The sequence below is a fragment of the Pelodiscus sinensis genome, chromosome 5 (genome assembly GCF_049634645.1).
Source record: "Pelodiscus sinensis isolate JC-2024 chromosome 5, ASM4963464v1, whole genome shotgun sequence".
Lineage (NCBI taxonomy): Eukaryota > Metazoa > Chordata > Testudines > Trionychidae > Pelodiscus > Pelodiscus sinensis.
In genome coordinates, this window is record NC_134715.1 from 114,295,402 (window position 1) to 114,317,335 (window position 21,934).

At 42.3% G+C, this 21,934-nt stretch overlaps 1 protein-coding gene across 7 annotated transcripts in view; it reads left to right on the plus strand.

Moving 5' to 3' along the window:
* The window catches only part of SH3TC1 (SH3 domain and tetratricopeptide repeats 1), a 55,902-nt gene that overhangs the window by 27,438 nt on the left and 6,530 nt on the right, over window positions 1-21,934 (plus strand). For all 7 annotated transcript variants that reach the window (XM_075930808.1, XM_075930809.1, XM_006128236.4 and 4 more), the window contains 8 exons: window positions 974-1,151; window positions 2,716-2,792; window positions 5,160-5,355; window positions 6,833-6,966; window positions 11,273-11,314; window positions 13,673-15,364; window positions 17,067-17,247; window positions 20,382-20,532. In XM_075930808.1, the coding sequence (XP_075786923.1) occupies window positions 974-1,151; window positions 2,716-2,792; window positions 5,160-5,355; window positions 6,833-6,966; window positions 11,273-11,314; window positions 13,673-15,364; window positions 17,067-17,247; window positions 20,382-20,532 (2,651 nt within the window). The remainder of the gene's footprint in view (window positions 1-973; window positions 1,152-2,715; window positions 2,793-5,159; window positions 5,356-6,832; window positions 6,967-11,272; window positions 11,315-13,672; window positions 15,365-17,066; window positions 17,248-20,381; window positions 20,533-21,934) is intronic.

The window sequence follows — 21,934 nt, forward strand, 5'->3', positions numbered from 1 at the left end:
CTGACCAATCCCAGACAAGGGAGTTTACCAGATGGGAAACACCAACCTCCCTGTTGAGCATTTCTTCCCAGCCTCTGGGCCCTGCCTTGCCTGCCTTGTGGGCTCCAGTGGTCACGGCGCCCTGCTGCAGGCTCTAGCAGCCCCGTCATGGACTCTGGTGGGCTTAGCAGCCCCACAGGCTCCAGAGGCCCTGCTGCTTGCTCTGCAGACTATGCTGCCTCATCAGCTCAGTGGCCCCATGGGCTCTGCTGCCCCACTGGTTCCCAGACTCTGCTGCCCTGCGGCTCTGCCGGCCAGCTCCACTCCCTGCTGTCATCAACCTCTGCCTCTAGGGCTTTCTGGTCCAGCAATATGCATTATCCTGCTGCACCACAGATGTTGCTGGACCAGACAATCTTGGACCAGAGAGGTTCAATCTGCATCGTACAAAGTTTGACGAATCTTTAATCTTTTTAGAAGTGTTAGCAGTACATAGAATAAAATAGCTGCAGAAGATTTTAAAAAACATTTTTTCTTCTACAAGCCCAGCAATTTAACATTCCAATGTATGATTTAGAACTTCCTGTTCTATAATAATATATGGTAACCCAGATTCTGCAATCTCTATTCACATGAGTATTATCACTGACACCAGTGAGTTAGCAAGGACTGCAATCAGGCTGTGAAGTGCGCTATCATCAAGTGTGTCATACCTCCCTTGGTACCTTCTAATGTTATAATATACAAGAATTCTACAGTTCATTCCTCCTCTCCTCATTTTGCACTTTTAAATTTTATTTCAATTTATATTAAATTCACTCTGGCTGCTAAACATTTAGAATTTAAAATATCTGTTAAAATTGTAATAAAATCAACTAAGTATCTAGAATAAATCATTTTAATTCGTATTATGTCAAAAGCCACATGTGAGATTAACACACTTCAATCTTTATAGAATACGAAATATTTCTTTCTTTCTTTCTTTCTTTCTAAGGAACTTTCTTTGTCTTGAGTCCTGATAACCACATAAGAGAGACAACAGCTGCAGGCACAGAACTGAAAGTTTATCAAGAGAACAGAAGAGTTAGTGAAGGTATTTCTGGTGGATCACTGGGTGATGACCTCACCTTATTATCTAAAGCTGCTGTGGAGCCTTTGATTCCTTTTCATCAGTAGGTACCTGACTCCAGTTTTCTGCTTCATCTGTATAAGAATATGTGTATTTATATATAAATGATTTTAAACTGAAAGTGTTTGGTAGCTGGCTTTGGAGGTCTCCCTCTTTCTTTATTCAGGAAGTCCACAGATCTCTCACTCATTTTCCTCTTAAGTTCTACACCAACGGATGATGCGTTGCTATCTTTTGTATTAAATATTAAACCAACAGCCCTTTCTCCTGACTCTGGTTGCTATCCGCTTAGAGGCTTTGATGCATTGACAATGAAAAGGAGATCTGAAAAGCTCTAGAGTGATGCTAAAGTGATAAGTATTTTTCACTTCCAAAATGCCACAACATGGGAAAAAAATCCACATACATCAGCTTAGTGGGGAAGGATTGCTGGCCTTTTGTATCACACCAGCTTCTTTGGCAGGTAGCAGTCAAGCTTATTTCTGCAGTCTCTTTGGGGTTCAAGCTAGGGTCACTAATCCTTACATATAGGTGAGTGGGGATCAGCAGCAGTACTTAATCTGTGCCAAATCTGAGCCCCAGCACCTCTAGGTTTGGCAATGTATAGCCCTGACACCCTTGGGCTTGCTGCATTAGTTATAAATATAAAAAGTTGCTCAAGCCCTGACTCCTAATTGCTTGAGCCTTGGCACCTCTTTCATTTCAAATTAAGCACTGATCAGCAGACAGCCACTCTGTTGGTGCTGCTGGCCTGCCTGAGGCTGAAACAGGGCCCATAAGTTCATGCAAGTGGTTACTAAGATATCCCAGGAAATATGTCTGACCCATAGAAAAAAAACACCAATCCTGTGTTTTGTATGTATGACTAGTGGAAAGTACAGCTGCTTTTTTTAGAAAAAAAAAAAAGGGCAAATCAAAATGGCTTCTGCTGACCCTACTGAGCAAATGGGTTAGCACAACCAATCAGCAAAGTAAGACAAATATCATTTGCCTTCATTCACATAACCATTCAAGCTGATATTCAATAGTAAGAGGTATTTAATTGAGGCTATCTTTCCCTTTTACATAAAAGGGCTGCTTATTATTACTATTGCTAATTTGTATTGTGGTAGCACCTAGTCATGGACTGGGATCTCACTGTTCTAGGCTCTGTTCAAAACAGAACAAAACAACAGCTCCTGCCCCAAAGAACTAAAGAGTTTTACATGAACCATGACCGTTTTACCAGAGCTCTGCAGACTTTAAAACAGGGAATTGCATAAAGGGCAAATTCCACATTGAAAGCCTTAGCACAGCTCTGTTATATGACTAAATGCTTTTGTTGCTGCATTATTAACTTGCCATATAGAATAATTTAATGATGTAGTCATCAATACCTTTAGAGGTAGAGTTTTTGAGCAATTCACATCAAATATTTTTTTTAAATTAGGAAAAATAGTTTAAAAAAACCTCATAAGCTTTTATCCTTATGTAAAATGCATAAGCAGAAGCACTGAAATGAATAAAAGTTTGAAGAAATATTAGTTTAGAATATTCCTGATAGTATGAAAACCTTGAAGGGAAGTGTTTCAGATACTTATTTCAGTGTCCTTTTTTCCTTTCTCTAGATGGTTTCTTAAAATATACTCTGATCCCGTTAAATTTGGTAGCGAAATGAAATCTAAATGCAGCAGCATGCAAATAGGTAAGAAACTGCATCTAAATTTTTGCATCTGCTTTTTTAGATATTTAAATAGCATATATAAATTCCAAGAGCTAGGTTTTACAGGATTTTGGAATGTTGGTATGTATCTTCTCATTTGGCTATACTAGAATAGGAAAATTGCCATATGCTTTAATATAGGCATAAATCTCTGTTTACAAATGTATTTAAACATAGCAAATCTACTGAATATCTTTCACCCAGAAGTGCTTTACAGCCAATAGCCATGTGTCTAATTAATGTCTAGCAATGATGTCTCGCATGTATCTGAACTCTGAAAGTCTATTTTCCTGACTTTTCAATTTTATTTTATTGTTTTTCTCATGAATATTTATTCATGCTTCAAGGCACATATATAATATAATCTAGTCAAAAGAAATGCATTCATAAACTATTTCATAGCTCTGACATTTAAAGTTTGTAAACGGGAAGATTGGAAAATCCAAGCACTTACAAATAATGAACACCTGTGCACATATATACACACATTGGCTCACACACATTTTTGTGTAAAACAGCCACAGAAACCCAGGTAGCATATGATCAGTTATTTTCTAAGTATAGTTTAGCTACACTTCTTTAGCTCCTCCCAATCATTATAGTTCTAGACTAATGTAAAGTCATAGATCTATTTAATAGGTACTCCAGGCCAGCGGGGCTGACAGCCACCACAGGCCCTAGAGCAAGGTGTGCGTAGTGTGTGGGGTCTGGCTCCATACTCCTGAAAGGGGTGGGGCCTCCAGAAGAAGGGTCAGGTTTGGGTAGCCAGTGCCGCCTGGACTTCAGCATATGTGCTCTTCTCATCAGTCCTCAAAGCTACGCTGAGTGGTGCTCTGGTAGCTATTCAAAGGGGCCTGGGGCTCTGGCTGCTGCTGCTGCTGCTGCTACAGTAGCAGTGGCAGCTGGGCCCCTTTGAATTGCCTGGCCCTCGGTCAACCGTTCCCATTGCTCTTCCCCCTGGCCCCGGGGGTGGGCCTGTGCCAGGCATGGATTCCCATTTATTTACTATAGAATTATCCTCCTGCCCTTAGACAAAATATCAGTGTCACGAAAAGACCTATAGCTCTAGCAAGAAACTAGAAACCAACACTGGAGGGATTTTACTTGTAGGTCATATCTGAAAATTAGAAGAGCACTAGTAATTTACTGAATTGATTGGAAGAAAGCAGAAAAGACTCAATTTTATAAAAATGGACAACTCACCCTTTGTTTTTGAAATCTTAAAAAAAAGTCAGTCAGTTCACAAGCTTGTCAAAAATGGAGGAAAGAGGGGACTGAATTTTTAAAACCTCTTTCTAGCTTTTTTATTTTAATTGAAATTTTCAATTTTTTGTTCTATTGGTTATCACCAGAGCCTGTTAGCTCCCCTCAGACATGTTGAGTGGTCAGGACAGGGGAACTAATCACTGTTACAGCCCAAGCAGGAAGATGATGGGGGAGTTTTAACCAAATTTTCCCTAAGAAAACAGCAATCCAAAACCCTGCCATCTGCATTTAATTCTAAATTCTACACACTTACGATGTTAGAAGCATTTATCTAACATTGGGAATTGGCTATGTTGGGGATATTTAGATTGAAATTGCAGTCCCACCCTTACTCTTATTTAGACCATACCAGCCTCTGCTTCCACAGGATTAATGTACCTCTCTCTGCATGTTTTCTTTCTATCAGTGTTACACATGGGTATGGCAAAATCAATTCATCTCTTCTTTTCTAGTCTGTTACAAGAGGAGGTGAATTACCTTTATGTTCACCTTTAAAGCAGGAATTCTGAATGCATTTAAAATACTATTTTTAGAAGAGCTGAAGAACTATGAGATGGGATTTATGCTTTTCTATAATTCTGAAATGTTTTAAAAAACAATTGCTTGCTTTAAAGCATCAAAAACTAATCTATCCCTCCTCACTATGTGTGTGTCTACAAAGAAGGGCTTAACTTGAAATAAACTATGCAAATTAAGCTACGTCAATTGTGTAGCTTATTTCAAAATAGCTTATTTTGAAATTGGGAGTGTCTACACAGCACTTATTTCAAAATAGAGCACTCTCTCTCCGACTTACCTTACTCCTCACACAATGAGGGTTACAGGAGTTTGAGTAAAAACTCCTTAGCTTGACAGTATTTTGATATTATCTCAAAATAACTGCCTGCTGTGTAGACGCGGACTAAGTTATTTCAAATAACACTAGTTATTTCAAAATAATGCTGCTGTGTAGACATACCCTATGAGGGTAATTCTCAACAATGCATGGATTTTTTTGGCCTCATTATGCTGAGTCAACATGCAGTTAAATGCTTATGTAGTCATATTATCAAAGTCATGCATCTCTAAAATCTTATTATGCAGCTACGGGGTTGTCTCAAGCCGTGCTTAGCTATGAAAGTGCTGTGCCTGAAGAGATTAGCTTCCAGAGTGGAGACAAAATTGAGATCATTGGCTACTTCATAGAATGCATGGAATGGTTTATTGGAAGGCATATGTTTACTGGGCAAATTGGTTTTGTAAAGACCAGCCACGTTAAACCTGACACTTCTCGAACTGAGTAAGTAGTATGCATATAATATTTTAACCAACAAATTTAAAGGAGCACAGTCAATTTTTTTCATTAATATACCTTTACATTAAACCTTTTGTTTGTAAAACTATTAATGCTCTATGGAGAGAGTTTGTCATATTTCAGTGGTTTCCATACTCAGTGACCTCCAGTGATTCATGTTAATAATAATATAATATATGGAGATATGCCTATCTCATAGAACTGGAAGGGACCTTGAGAGGTCATCGAGTCCAGTCCCCTGCCCCCAGGCAGGACCAAGTACCATTCCTGACAGATTTTTCCCAGATCCCTAAATGGTCCCCTCAAGGATTCAACTCTCAATCCTGGGTTTAGCCGGCCAATGCTCAAACCACTGAGCAAAAGATCTGTGAGAACATGTTTTATAGTATGTTGAGGGAGTTCATGTAAAACTAAGTCCACAAATTCCCACCACTGGATCATTTTAATGGATTTGACGCAATCCACCTCCCTCTCCCTCAAACCACTGAGCTATCCCACCCCCCTTTTACATGAACCAAGACAGTTTTACCAGAGCTCTGCAAACTTTAAAACAGTGAACTGCATAAAGGGCAAATTCCACATTGAAAGTCTTAGCACAGCTCTGTTACATGACTAAATGCTTTTGTTGCTGCATTATTAACTTGCCATATAGAATAATTTAATGGTGTAGTCATCAATACCTTTAGAGGTAGAGTTGTTGAGCAATTCGCATCAAAAGATAGAGGCACCCAAGCCTCAGCCAAGAATCATACTATTAACCTGCCAGTGGCTTGAGGGTATCTCTTGACTTCCCCAGGATACACTGAAGACCTCCCATTGTGAGGTGCAATCTGTGGACAGAGCAGGCTGCATCATCTTGACTTGAACTGAGAGGAGCTCATTGATTCAAACATGTGAAGGGTGTACACATGGAAACAGTATGCTTATAAAACTTGCAGGTGTGACTTTTGAGGCCCATTTGAAAAGTTTTGTCCTAAAGATTACTGGAAAAGCAATACCATGATGCATGCAATCTTACCAGAATGCTTCCATGATACAGGAATATTGATAAAACTTCCTTTGATGTGCTTGAAAAGGGATTACCAGTACGCACAATTGGCATCATTAATATGAATTTGCATGAACAGTTACTGTTATCAATCTTGTTCACTAACAATGAGTTCTATGATAATACAGATTTTCATCAGTAACAAGCACAAGTGATAATAAAACCAAGCATGGTTTGTTAGCAGGGTTTAAAACCTGAGACCCTCAACTCTGCAGCTCAGACCATTGATACTTGAAATAAGGAGCTGGTAGCAGTAGTAAGCTGATATCCTCTATCAAGGCAAGCTAATAAAGGTGGACATGATGCATGTTGTATACATGTGCTACAGAAGCCAAGTATATTAATAATGCAAATGAATAAGACAGAAGAAATGTGGTGATAGCTGCTATTCAGATTTACTGCTCTCTTTTCTAGACAACAAAATCTGAATTTTCTTGATGAGGAAGAGAAATCTTTTTTTGCAAAAGAAAGAAACATTGTGGAAGAGGACGTGATGCGTGTATTGAAGGAAATGTCAAACACAGAAGTTTGCACTGTGTATAGAGTAGGTAAGAAGGGGATCTCTTCTTTGAGGGATGGATTCTCTCCTGAGGATGCATGCATAGTTTCCATTAACTCTTTGTCTATTTTTTTTTATTCTTTCTATATTTCAATGAGATGTTTTCCCCATTTTTGGGTACTTGAATAGTATTAGCAGGTGCACTTATATCACTGAAATAACATGTGGAAAATCCTTTTTGATCATCTATACCAGGGCTACTCACCATGCAGCCTGTAGACATTTGCGGCCTGCGGCCTGTTCGCTTGTGGCCCACAGTGCGGTTTGGGTTTACGTGGGGCTCAACATGCAGCCCGCAGGTGGGAGCTAAAACAAAAAAGTCGTCAATATAGTGATCTTCTGTTTTTATGCGTTTTAGTAGTTAAATTCCTGGATTGTCATTGAAAGCCCTGTCATTTGGGTAGAAATCGGGTAAATATTGCATTTTATTAATGTCAGCAGAACCGACTTAAATGGGCCTGTGTGTTTGTAATCTTGCCTTAATCTTTGTATTCATGCCTGTCAGTGTGAAAGAAGGTATTTACATATATATTTGCATGTAAATGTAACCACACTTAAGTTGCAGCCCTTGGCATGTGCTGTGAGTATCATTGTGGTCCCTGGGGCTTCCAAAGTTGAGTAGCCCTGATCTATACATTTCTCTTGATCGTGCAACATTGTCACTGCAGGGTATTCACCCAATCTTTTGGACCACTTTTGAGTCACTCGAACAATGTGTCTTCCAACACACCTCCAAGGAATTGTTCCACAGTGAAATAGATCTTATAGCTTTAAATTGTTACAAGGTTCTACATTATAAAAGAGGCAATACATACAGTCAAATGCTGTCTGCTTTGTTCTCAATTAAGGTTAAATACTGATGCTAACTCATACCTTTATGCTTGAATGAGATCCCAACGTGTAGAAAAAATTGCTATATCTGTCAGTACAAAGAAATAACATTGTCTTTCTCATAGCAGTGTCGTTTTTGATGTAGTCATTATCAAAGCCGTCTCATGTTTAAAACACAGATAGAAAAACTAGGGGGCCAGTGTCCTCCCACTGTATTAGATACAAAAATTGTAGGCCATACTTACAGAATGGGTGACTTTATCCTGGGAAGTGGTGACTTTGAAAAGGATTTGGAGGTGATGGTGAATTACTGGTTAAACATGAGCTCCTGGTGTGAAGCAGTGGCCAAAAAGACTAATGAAGCTTTTGGAAACATTATAAGGGGAATCTCAAGTAGCAGTAGATAGGTTTTTTACCTCTTCATTTGTCACTGGTGCAATACAGGAATAAGGTGTCCAGTTCTGAAAGGATCATGATAAACTGGAGAAGCTTCAGAGAAGATCCATGAGAACAGGTTTTATAGTATGTTGAGGGAGAGGGAAGTGGGTTGCCTCAAGACCAGTAGTATTATCCAGTGGTGGGAATTTGTGGAGTTAGTGGTAGGGGATCCCAGGCCTTCCCTGCTCCACTGGGCCCTCTGACTGGCAAGTCAGCTTTATAGCCTGGAGGGTGGATGCCACCAAGTTTGCTCCAGGCATCACTTCCTATCTCAGCCTCTGTCCTTTCAAAGTCACCATGGGGCCTGTTTATGGACTCCTAGGATGGAGGGGTTTTCCCTGACAGTGATCCAAAGGCTCTTCTTCAATGGCAGCTGGCTGTTCTGGGTCTCCATGGAGCCTTCAGCAGCAGGGCCTGGTTTTGGCAGCATGGAGCTCCTGCGACCACTCTGCATGAGCGACCAGCATAGGAATGCTCCTTTACTCTATCCACTTGGACTGAGCTCTGCCTCCATTTTGAGCATGCCTGGCAGGTGTGGCTGGGTGGGGACTTCTGAGCTCAGCACTGCTCTTTAGCACTTGGTTCCCCAGGGTGGGGTTTATACACCAGGGCTACGTCTACACTGGCATGATTTTCCGGAAATGCTTAAAATGGAACAGTTTTCTGTTATAAGTATTTCCATAAAAAGCACGTCTACATTGGCAGGATGCTTTTCCAGAAAAGCGTCCGTGCCAATGTAGACGCGCTTTTCCGCAAAAAAGCCCAGATCGTCATTTTCGCGATCGGGGCTTTTTTGCGGAAAAGAAATCTGTGCCATCTACACTGGCCCTTTTCCGGAACAGTTTTCTGGAAAAGGACTTTTGCCCGAACGGGAGCAGCATAGTTTTTCCAGAAAAGCACTGATGATTTTACAGTAGATCGTCAGTGCTTTTCCGGAAATTCAAGGGGCCAGTGTAGACAGCTGGCAAGTTATTCCGGAAAAGTGGCTGATTTTCCGGAATAAGTGGCCAGTGTAGACACAGCACCCGTGACAGTCAGAGACTCCAGGAGTTCAATATATTTAGCTTAACAAAGAGACATTTAAGTTGTAACTTGATTACAGTCTTTAAGTACTTGAATGGATAGCCACTCATTCCATGGATGTTCTGGGGCTGGAGCATCCATTGAAAGAAAATAGTGGGTGCTCAGCAACCCTAAATCACAGCTGTTTGTTGGTGCCGCTGTTTAGCTGGCCAGAGGTGCTACCAAACAGCTGTGTGAGGGGGTTCGCACTCACCACCGTATCCCTCTGCCGTCTGTCTTCCGGAATTGGCTCCCTTGGCAGGTAGGGTGCCTTCTCTGGGGTGGTGTCTCCCCTCTTTACTCCCGGTTGCGGCGTCCTCTTCGCCACACTGCCCTCCGACAGTGCCCAAGTCTGTCTCTGAGCCCCCCTTCCGGGGGTTGATGTTCCTCCAGCGGGCCTTCTTTCAAGCCCTGCAGTCTGGGGATTTACTGGCCAGAGCTCCCCTAGCCCTGCCTGGCCTCCCCCCAGCCCGGCCCTAGCTCCAGGGCCTCCTCCTCCCTCAGCAGCCAGGTTCTCACTGCTTCCCCCCACGGCAGCAGCCCATTCTCTATTATAGCGCCCAGCTGGGCCCTAATGGGCTAGTACAGCCTCAGCTGGGCTAAATTCCCCGGCCCTGGTTCAGGCCGGGGTCTGCCCTTAAAGGGCCAGTGCAGGGCGAGCGCCCTGTCACAAGCTGTTTGGCAGCTGGAGGATGGATTTGGGGGAGAGCGGAGATCAGTGAGTGGCAGATGGGGAAGTGGTGGAGGGGGCAGGAAGAGCCAGAGCCAGAGAAGGGCCCGGTGGGACAGGGCGGAATGGGAAGAGGCAGAGTGAGAGCAGGGCTCTGGGGAAGGAGGTGGAGTGGAGATGGGGCCTCAGGGTGGAGGTGGAGAATGGGGAAAAGAGAAATTCAGCACCTTTTCCTAGTTGTCAAACACATTTTTAATAAAGGGCTCTTCAGTCTAGTAGTAGATATAACTCGAGGTTGGAGATAGACTAATTCATACTGGAAATATGGCATAAATCAACCATGTAAAAATCAAAATTGGAAGTTTTTCTAAATGATATGCATTTAGAATAACTTTTGAAGAAGTTCTGTGTCTTGTGTAAAACCAGAGATTACTCTGGATGATCACAATTGCCTTGGAATCTATCCGTCTATTAACTCAATCCCACAGCACTCTCTGGCTCTTGTAGAAATAGGATTAGGCTCCCATTCCCAGAGAACAGCTTCTTCTGGTGTTCTTGGAATTGTCCCTTGCTATGTTTGTCAAACACAACATTTTTCTAAAGAAAAATATCTCTCTCCTTGACTTTTACTGGAAGTCTCATTTACTAAACATGATAGGATTTACATGATATGATAAAGCCTCTGAAAAGAATATCTTATCTAATCTATAGGTCAAGTCCTCAGCTAGTATAAATCAATGTAGCTTGTTGAAGTCAGTGCAACTACTTCACAACATACGTGCTGAGGCTCTGACACTGTGTTGTTATTACATAGACAAGGGCCATAGTATATAATTACACATGTGTGAATGGGAGAGTATTACATATTCTCACTGTCAAGTTATAGATACCAAAATATATTATATTAACATCTATAGATTAGTATAGACATTATGAAATGCAACAACCACCATTCCACATTAAAATACTATAGTCGCAAGTAAGTTTTAAATTTGTTAGCTGCACACGTCTATATGTTTAGGAAGAGGTACAATTACTCCTCAGTATTAAATGTGCAACAGACATGCAAAGAGTATGTAATGTGATTGTAATAATGTGGAAGATGTCAGTCTTAGGCATGAGAGTAGCTCACCAGTGAACTAAGGTTTTGTTAATTTTTACAAGTTTATAAAAAAAGATCCATTATTTTTAATGTCCATAACATACCTGGAATTCTGCATGTAGAAAAGTTTAAACAATCCTACTAGGTAAAAGACAGGTATGAACTACTGGTGCTGTTTTCATTTTCTTTTAGACAGATTAGAAGAATTAGAATTTCAGAAGCCTCAAGAACAAGGTAAAAATATATAATTTTATATTATTTTTATTCTCATGTCTCTGATCTTCTTATGGAAAAATTGACAAATTTTGTCATTTTAAAATTGTCATTTCTGTGAGATGTGATTTCCCCTCTCTTCTGTGCCTGTTCACAGAAAACATTCAGTTCTAAAATCTAGCAGCTTTCAGAATCTGTTACAAACTTCCATGCTCTTAGGGCATCAGATGAGTGTTCTTTCCTCCTAGTGTTTTTTGTTGGTGATGGACCGTGGTGCCATTTAATTTAATTATTTCTATTGCACAACCTGAATGACCTAAAAATCCTGCATATCACTACCCCCCTCCAAACCATGCTAGTTCCATTGCTGAAGGGCTGGAGGAAGCAGGATTTGCATCTTATTTATGATTGCACCAAAACTAGCACAGATCTAACTTATTCTAGACTCTTTTTTTTTATTAACTGAAAAAGGCTCATCACAGAATGGGGTTGGTCCTGCTTTGGGCAGGGAGATGGATTCAAAGACCTTGTAAGGGTTCTTCCAACCCTATTATTTTATTACTCTATGATTCTATAGGCCTGTTACATCTTTAATCTTTCCAGCATACTCCTATGCTCAGAGCAACAAATACATAGCACAATATCATTAGAATTATTAGGATGGCTTTTTAAAATTTGGGTTGGTTGAAACATTTCTATTAATTTTTTTAGTTGTAAAATTGGGTTTTCAATTAAATGTTTGTAGAGAGTGTTTTCTTTTCTTGAATATTAAATGTTTTTGTCAGAGAACAGCCAGACAAAAAGCCCTAACTGATTTCAGTTTATTTTATTTTATTTTGATATATATATTGGCAGTTTTCGCCTGAAAGTTTTCAATTTGTGGCAGTTTTCAGCAAACAGCTTTATGTTTCTCTCACAAATACAGGCAGTCCCCGGGTTACGTACAAGATAGGGACTGTAGGTTTGTTCTTAAGTTGAATCTGTATGTAAGTCGGAACTGGCATCCAGATTCAGCCGCTGCTGAAACTGATCAGTTTCAACAGCGGCTGAATCTGTACACCAGTTCTGACTTACATACAGATTCAACTTAAGAACCCCAGGCGTCCCCAAGTCAGCTGCTGATGAAACTGATCAGCAGCTGATTCCAGGAAGCCCGGGGCAGAGCAACTCTGCCTCAGGCTTCCTGTAGTCAGCCACTGGTCAGTTTCAGCAGCGGCTAACTTGGGGACGCCTGGGGCAGAGCAGATTGGGTGCTGCTGGGTTGGTCCAGTAGTGCAGCTGCTCCTCGGCGCTACTGGACCAACCCAGCAGCACCCCAGCTGCTCTGCCCCAGGCGTCCTGATTCAGCCACTGCTGAAACTGATCAGCAGCGGCTGAATCAGGACTCCTGGGGCAGAGCAGCTGGGGTGCTGCCGGTTTGGTCCAGTAGCGCCAAGGAGCAGTGCTGCGGGACCGACCGGCAGCGCCCCACCTGCTCTACCACAGGCCCCGGGCTTTGCTCCACGTCTCCCTGGTCTGCTGGGGGGGGACACTAGCTGCGTCCCCCCCCAGCAGACGAGGGAGACGCGGAGCAAAGTGGCGGAGGACCCGGGCCGGACCGCGGCGCTTCCAGATCAGCACCACGGAGGACCCGGGCCGGACCCGCGGCGCTTCCAGATCAGCTGGAAGCGCCGCGGGTCCGGCCCGGGTCCTCCGCCACTTTGCTCCCTACAGACCAGGGAGACGCGGAGCAAAGTGGCGGAGGACCCGGGCCGGACCGCGGCGCTTCCAGATCAGCTGGAAGCGCCTCGGGTCCGGCCGGGTCCTCCGCGGCTTTGCTCAGCGTCTCCCTACAGACCAGGGAGACGCCGAGCAAAGCGGCAGAGGACCCGGGGCCGGACCCGTGGCCGCTTCCAGATCAGCTGCAGACCAGGGAGATGCTGAGCAAAGCTGCGGAGGACCTGGCCGGACCCGTGGCGCTTCCAGCTGATCTGGAAGCGCCGCGGGTCCAGCCCCGGGTCCTCCGCCGCTTTGCTCCCCGTCTCCCTGGTCTGCTGGCTCCCGCAGCAGACCAGGGAGACGGGGAGCAGCTTTTCTCACCCCGGAGGAGGCGGGCGGCGGGACCAGGCGTCCCGCCGCTCCAGTCCTCCGGGGCGAGAAAATCCCCGTTTGTAATTGCGGATCCGACATAAGTCGGATCCGCGTAACTCGGGGACTGCCTGTACTCTGTTTCACTGAAGAATATAAACATTAAAAGTCCTCTCAAGAAAAAATTAAAGCTCTATTTGTGTTTTCTTTACAATTTACAACATTGTTTGTTGATTGATTTTGCTTAAATGTCCAACCCCATAAATATGTCTATATTCATGTATTCATCTGGATCTTGCTTTTGAATTTCAGAAATGCCACATCCCTCATTTAATACGGACTCCAGTAGAATGATGAAGATGGTAGAAGAATCCCTAATGAAATGTAAAGATTTCCAGCACCAGCTGAAAGAGACGTCTAGTCAAGGAAATGATTTTCTTAGTTCTTCAAACCAGCAGATCTGTGCCTTGGCTGAAGAGCCACATTTCTGCATACAACAAGATGATGAAGATCAAGGATCTGGAATCACTGAGTCATTATTGTTGTTCTTAAACAGTGAAGAGTATGAGATGCACTTCAAACACCTGTATGACTTCTCCTTCCCATTTCTTAGCACCACATTTTATGGCTACAGTGGTGAAGAAGAACTGGTTTGCTATTTTGGACTGGCAAGGGAGGCAGCAAAGAAAGCAAATTTGCCTTGGGCCCTCGCCAGGCTATGCTTTCTCTTGGGTAGACTGAGTATTAGAAAGCTCAAATTTTCCCAAGCTCGCGTTTATTTTGAAGAAGCCTTAGGAGCTATAAAAGGCGGTTTTGGTGACCTGTACCTTGTAGTTGCTCTTTATACAAATCTAACAGCCATTTATTTGAAACAGAAGAACAAAGAAAAATGTGCTCATGTTTTTGACAAAGTTGCTTCCCTGCTCATGGGAATTCCCAACTACATCTGTAGCATTGACATGGAATCAGACATTTTAAGGTATGCTTTAAAGGCGACAATAGTGAGTCAGAGCAAGCATGCAGAAGTCAGAGCATGCTTTCTGTTGGCAAAACATCATACCAAACTTAAACAATATGAAGAGGCGCTACCTTTCCTAGAAAGGCTGCAGCTTTTGAGTAATGACTTGGATTTACAGAAGAGCATAATGTCTGCTGACTGCTATATTAAACTAGGTGAGTCCTACAATCAAAAATGCTTGCCACACATTGTACTAAGTTGCATAAAGGTTGCTTCTTCCCAGGGGTCATGTACTTTAATGGACGCTTTGAGAAGCATTGATTTAGTCACTAAAAATGCCCCCAAACTCCATAGGTTGAGGAAAGCTGGGCAAATGCTTCCATCCCAAATTGCACCTTATCTTAGACAGGCACTTTCCTCAGCATTTACCAAGGAGCAGCAGAAACTATGCAGCACAATTTATCTTAGCTTATCAGAACTGTACAGTCATCACAGACGATATGGAGACGCCATTGTTTATATGGAGAAAGTACTGGACTTTGATACTTCTGCTCATGCTGGAGAAACTATTAACCATTTAGTTTCACTGGCTTGGTTATACATTCTCCACAGGCAAAATACGATAGCTTTGTCCATCTTAAATACCATTGTAGACTCTTCATTGAGTAGTCCTCAGCAGTTAGGTGTTATTTATAATATGATTGCCATTGCTTTGAAACAAACCAACAATATAAAACAAGCTACTGTGAGTTACTACAAAGCTCTGCATATTTCAGAAGAGACTGATATGGTACACAACCATGCTGTAGTTCTGGCTAATTTGGGAATGCTCTGCCTGCATTCAGGAGTGAGCCATTTGGCAGAGCATTATTATATCAAAGCAGTAAAGCTATTCTCTAGACTTCCAAGCTTGGATTGTGGCCATGATTTTACTCAAGTCCTCCTCCGACTGGGATCCAATTATGCTAATGGGAGTCAAAAGAAAAGAGGACAATTTTATTATGAATGGGCATTGTTGGTGGCAATGGAAACAAACAATTTGGAAAGTAAGTATATTTGTCTTCTTGTTTTTCAAATACTTTTTACTGTACCCTGGTGTTTGGGAATGTTTGCAATCTATATACATTCCAGCTCTTCCTTAAGCAATATTCTGTTTTCAGTTCACATTACAGTTATATGAGTGACTCAGAACCTGGAAATCCTTTGTTTACAATGAGAGTATGCATGTGGAAGAAGAGAGAAGGAAGATGGTCCAGTTTTTAGGTGCTAGGCTGGCGCAGAAGATACGATTTCAATTTCCTGCCCTGTCACAGATTTCCTGTGTGACCTTGGAGAGTCATTTAGCCTCTCCGTGTCTCAGTTCGCCATCTGTGAAACAGGGAGAAAATGGTGGGAAATAGTATTTCCTTGTGTGGTATATTGAAAACTGTTAAAATGATAAGATACCACTTTAAAGCTCTGGCATTTTCCTAGTCTTGCTTGCAGGCTAGGGGTCTCTATAGGGAAGCATGCAATCTATGTCTTTCAGCTATCAATATGCAGAATGCTAGCCCTAGACCAAGATGGGGGAGAGATGTGCATCTCTATCTTATGGAACAATCTGCTTTCAATCTTTCTGTTTTTTAGTTCTTTTTTGTTAAAGTTCTGGAGGTTGAGACTTTCAGACAGAGTACTTTATGTTGTTAGCTAACTTCTCAGTTTGTATGCTGTGATCATAATTCCCTATCACACAAGGGTGTTGTGAGGATAAAGCCCTTAAAGATTGTGAGGCACTCAGATGCTATGGTAATCAAGATAATATAGGTACCTTTAATTAGTAGGTTGCATTCAGAAGTTAGGAAATGCCAGAATTAAATTCTCACAGGTTACTTTAATTCAGGTCCCTTTGTGTGTATTCATTATGGGTATGTCTACACTTACCCCCCAGTTCGAACTAGGGAGGCAAATGAAGCATACTGAAGTTGCCACTGAAGCATGGGATTTAAATATCCCGCACTTGATTAGCATATTTGCGGCCGGTCACCATTTTAAAAAGCTGGTAGCCCGAATTAACTCGCCCTGTGTAGACGTGGTAGTCTGATCCAAAACCCTTCCCTCAAATTAACTGTTACTCCTCGTGCAATGAGGTGTTCCTAGTTTGAACTGGGGGTAAGTGTAGACATACCCTATGAGATCATCTTTAGTGTTATGATTACATGCTATTTGACAGTGTGACGTAACTAAGGCAATGTCCTTGCTCTTCGTGTACTTTTTAGGGTTGTCAGAAATGAGGTAGAAAATGAAAATCTTGACAGAAAGAAACTAGTTCAAAAATCAAAAGTAAATGAAAAATGTCAGTAGCATTTGCAAATGAATTGTGTAATAAACAGGGAGGATATAAATTTTAATTTTAAATTGTAAAGATTAAGGAAAGTTTTCATTTACTTGTGGATAAGAACTGTCGCTTGGTGGCTAGAACAGTGGCACTGTTAGTCGTTCTGAGTGACACTTCAGGGACCAGAAGACAGGAGATGCAGAAAGAACAAGGCTTTTAGTACCTTTTATTCTAGACATTAAGCATGATATGGTACAGGGAGTGTACTTCTACCATAGTACAGAGCAATGTCTGAGAAAATGTTGCGTATGACTGTGTTCCAGCTATTTTAGATTTCCATAACAGAAAGGAGTTCACTTAAACCTCATTTTATTTGTGCTTAATATCGAGATTCATGTGGATTATTCATTACTATTTCTTAATCTGTTTCCCAGGTCAGCTTCAAGCTGTTCGGTTGCTATGTCAATTCTACACTACAGTTATTCCAGATGAAGCTCAGTGTGTCGTCTACAATGAGTATCAACTATCCTTGGCGAGGAAAATGTCAGACAAAGTTTTGGAGGGACAAATTTTGGAAAGGATCAGTCAGCTGTATCTCTCGTTAGGCACAGAAAGGTGAGGTCTGTTTAAACAACTGTTTTTTGTTTTGTACCCATACACTTTCTCGCTCTGGTGGTACTGGCAATGGCAATACAATGTGCTCCTACACCATTCTGCCAATATGCCTTAGTCTAGAATTGCAGGGGTAGCCTTTGCAGCTGAGAGTTTAATAGGTGCCCATTTTCAAATGATCTCCAGGCCAGATTTTCCAGGGCTCAGCACTCACAATTGGGGCCATGCTCAGCAGCCCTGCACAAGCTGATTTCTTTTGAAAATTTGCCCCCTTGGCATCTCTGCTGTGACAGTGAATGATGTTAATGAAAATCACCATCACAGTTTGTATGTGGAAACATTTCCATAGCAACTCAAGGAGACTCTTTTACTTAGACCAACAAACCCCCATCAGATTGTGAATGGCTGCATATACTCACAGCTATCTCTATCCCTCTGTTACATCTATCCCTCTGTTACAATACTCTTCTTGGCTGTAGTTTTCTTGTATCCTGGAGACTACTGCGAAGTTCCCTATTGCCAGACAGAAGTGGTTAAAACACTTTTTGGATGCAGCTGTGCTCAGAGCTTCTTCATTCAGAGTCAAGTATCAGAGGGGTAGCCGTGTTAGTCTGAATCTGCAAAAGTGGCGAGGAGTCCTGTGGCACCTTATAGACTAACTGAAATGTAGGAGCATAAACTTTCGTGGGCAAAGACCCACTTCGTCAGATGCAACCTGACGAAGTGGGTCTTTGCCCACGAAAGCTTATGCTCCTACATTTCAGTTAGTCTATAAGGTGCCACAGGACTCCTCGCCGTTCATTCAGAGTATATCTCATTGGATGTTGACCATAGGAGATCAGGATCAAACTCCTCACTTTATTGTTTGCATTGGAGATTCTGGTGCTCCAGTTACCTAAGGCTTGAAATCAGGTGGAGCCAGAGAGCAGATTATTACATTTCCTGGGCTTGAATTAGGCTGCATCCCCAGTGAAATGAGTGTAATGTTACAAGCCTAATTGCAAGAGGATATATAGAAAATCTATTTTATTTAGGGGGACAAATCATGTCCCTTTCTCTGCAGCAGTTGATGGCCTTTGAGCAGCAGAACCAGCATATTTCCACTGCACAAGTGTAAGGCCAGGTCTACACTAAAGGAGAAGGTCGAGTTAAGATATGCAACTTCAGCTATGCTAATTACGTAGCTGGAGTCAACGTAACTTAATTCAGGTTTCCCTGCCATCCCCAAAGCAGGCAGCTGATGGGAGCAAACGCTCCCATCAGCTTCCCTTACTCCTTGAAGTACTGGTCACCAATGGGGAACCTTATGAGTTAAGTTTAGTGGGTCTTTACTAGACATGATAAATCAAACTCTGGGAGATTGATCGCAGCAGCATTGATCTTCCCTGTAGTAAAGACATGGCCTAAGAGGCTGGATTGAAGTGAGGCATGCAGGCCTCACACAGGATAGTCTTCTTACACATATGTCTCTTATGTAGCAGCCTAGATGGGTAACGAGAGTGGTAAGTGTGGTCAAGCCAGAGGCTGAGCTAAGGTTTTGCTTCTGTGAGGATCCTCCCATTCTCTCCCAGAGGAACAGGCCATGTAAGTGCTCCACATCAGACTTCAGGAAGAAATAACCACTGCAGAGTGTGTACACAGCTGCTGAATGGCCTGTAGTGATTGATTCATCTCCTCACCTACCTCTGTATCTCCACAGCATTTGGCCAGTTGTATTTGATCCTGTGTATATAGGAAGGGGCCACATCTAAACATGGTACAATTAGCTATCTATATCAAGGAAAGCCTCAATCCCTAGAAGGCATGGCTGTTCAGAACTAACATGAATAGACAAAATGTGTGGACATTTCCATAATGCCAAGTTTTGGCCACTGCCATCTAGCTTTTATTTCCAGGAACTTAATATTCATTTGGCTTAACTAGAGGAAAAACAAAGGAGCTGAATGGAAGAGTCAATCTCTATGGCTATATTACTTAAAAGTATCTTACCCAGGCACTGGGAGGAAGAGTTAGGCTGTACATGTGCATTTGCTGAGCGATTGTTTGGTAATTTTTTAGATCTGTGCATGGATGCATTGTCGGAATGTTTTCCCCTCTCCATTTTGATTCCTCTGATTAATGTTATTTTGTCTCAGATTAAGTAGGGATCATTTGCTTCTAAAACACCATAAAGTAAACTTGATCTAGACTGTTTTTCAAACTTTTGGGATATACTCTCCCAGCTGCTATACTGGACTCAGCTCAACCTTCTAGATATCTGACATTTTAAGACCATTACCAATAAATTCAATAATGCAATCACCTGAGGACTTAATATGCTTTACAGAAGATTAGCCTCAATCCTGTGGTTAATCAGAGAGTTATTTGAATTGGCTACAGGGACTGCAGTCCAAGTGACTGATTTTTTGTTATGTTATCTGATTGATTTTTGCATTAACTGCTGTATGATGCTTAATGATATGTTCTGGTCTAGATGAAAGATTGTGTTTGCATTATACTAACATGAAAAACATGTAATTTTTTGAAAAAAAGTATAGATCAGGGGCTCAATTCAGTTTTCCTTAGGGCCAGTGCCAGTCTTCAGATCCTCCTAGCAGACTAGCAGGTATCCCTCACTAGCAGGACTCCAGGGGGAGCAGGGTTCTCCATGCATTCTACCGGCCCCACCTGCTGGCCCACATGCAGTGGAGTGGACAGCCTCTGGGGGTCCTTTGGGCAATGCGGGGGGTGAGTGGGGAGAGGGCAGGGGGAGGGAAGGAGAGGAGGGGAGAACGGAAGGAAAGCATGCTCCCGGAAAGAGTGGGACCAAGGGCAGCCGGTCCTCAGTGCTGCCCAGAGCATGTCTCATAAGAAATGACATATCGGGAAGATACTATCCTAAAACATCACTGTATTACAAAGCAAAGAGATGAGGGAATCAAGCAAAATCAAACTGGAAGAGATGAAAAATGTGAGAAACTGCTTACTTACCAAAAACATCTGGGAAATATTATCAGATTATACCACGTAAAGAAGAAAATTTGAGATCTGACAGAAAATAGTAAACCTAATTTTTATTACAAAAGGAAGATAGGTGTGGCAAAGTTATAGAGGTGCACTCAGTTATTAGGATTTACTTTCTTTTTACTTTTTCCTAGGGCTTACAGATCAGCTCTGGAATATACCAAAAGAAGCCTTGGAATATTTATAGATCTTCAGAAGAAAGAGAAGGAGGCATATGCCTGGCTTCAGGCAGGAAAGATTTATTACATTTTGAGGCAGAATGAGCTAGTGGATCTTTATATTCAGGTATGCTGAATTTTATCACGAACATACAAATGGCCATACTGGGTCGGACCAAAGGTCTATTTAACCCAGTCTCTTGTCTTCCAAAAGTGGCCTGTGCTTGGTGATCCAAAGGAAATGAACAGAATGGGTAGTTGTCAAAGGATCCATGCCCTGTTGTCTGTTTCCAGCTTCTGGCAAAAGTTTTGAGGCTTTAACTGTAGCTCTGTGAAAACATGTGTGAGATACAGGTGGGATTGTTATAGGGAAGGGCATTTATAAACTACACCCCTCTTTTGAAAGAGGGATGTAAATTAGACAGATCAAAATCTCAAATGAAGCTGGGATTTGAATTTCCCGTGCTTCATTTCCATAGTGGTGGCCGCGCGTTTTTTCGAAAATGGGTATTTCAAAAGTGAAACTGCTGTCTAGACACAGTTCTTTCGAAATAAACCCCTTTGTCGAAAGATCCTGTACTCATTTTTTTGAAGTTTTTTTTTTTGGAAGGGTTTTTTTTGTTTTTTTTGGAACCTTTTCAGTTCTAAAATATATAAAGTCTTTATGGCTTTCTTAATGGCATTCTGTTAGTATATAGCAGCAATTTAAAAAACTAAGTGGATATTTTCAGAGAATTATCCACAGTGACTCCAAGGTCTCTTTCTTGAATGTTGTTGCAATTTAGATACATCCCTTCATAGGTGCTGGGTCATGTATGGGGAGAAGAAGGAAAAGAACTGTATTGCAGGAGGTTATGAATCTTGTTCATGACCCTGACTATCAAATGTAATATGGCCTAGTAGCCAGTGTCAATAAAACAGCCCTTCCTCCAGGACAGTGTAGTCCAATGGCTAGTGTCAATAAAGCAGCCCTTTATTGACACTATGGAAGGGATTGTGTGGCCCGTTGGCCTGTTGGGGAAATGAGAAACCACTCCAGGGCTGTAGCATCCAGGGTAGGGGGACTTGGAGGTAGGGTGCTCACCACCGAGTCAACGGGGATCCTTCTGAAACACATGGACTGATGCTTTGGGTTCACTTGCTGAAGAGGAGTCTAAGTCCCTGGTTGTCATCTTACCCTTTCTCCCCTGATGATACTCCATGGTTCCCCAGGATCTCTGAGGTCCTTGGGTGGCATAGCTCCCACTAGCACTGTCCCTTCGTCTAGCTTATCTGGCAGCTTGGAGCCTGATTGGAACTCTGCATGCCATAGCTCTGTAGCTGGAGCTTGTAGCAGCCCCCTGGAGAGATTCTGCATCTTTCTCCTTCCAGCAGCCTGCCCAGAATGAATTGTGTTGCTTTCTTTTATACTCTGCCTCCTGGCTGAGCGTGCCCAGCAGAGTCAGAGGGCAGGATTTCCTCAGTTTGCAAAGCACGGTTAACCCTTTCAAGGCTAGTGCAGGGAAAGGCATGAAATTTGTATCCATAAA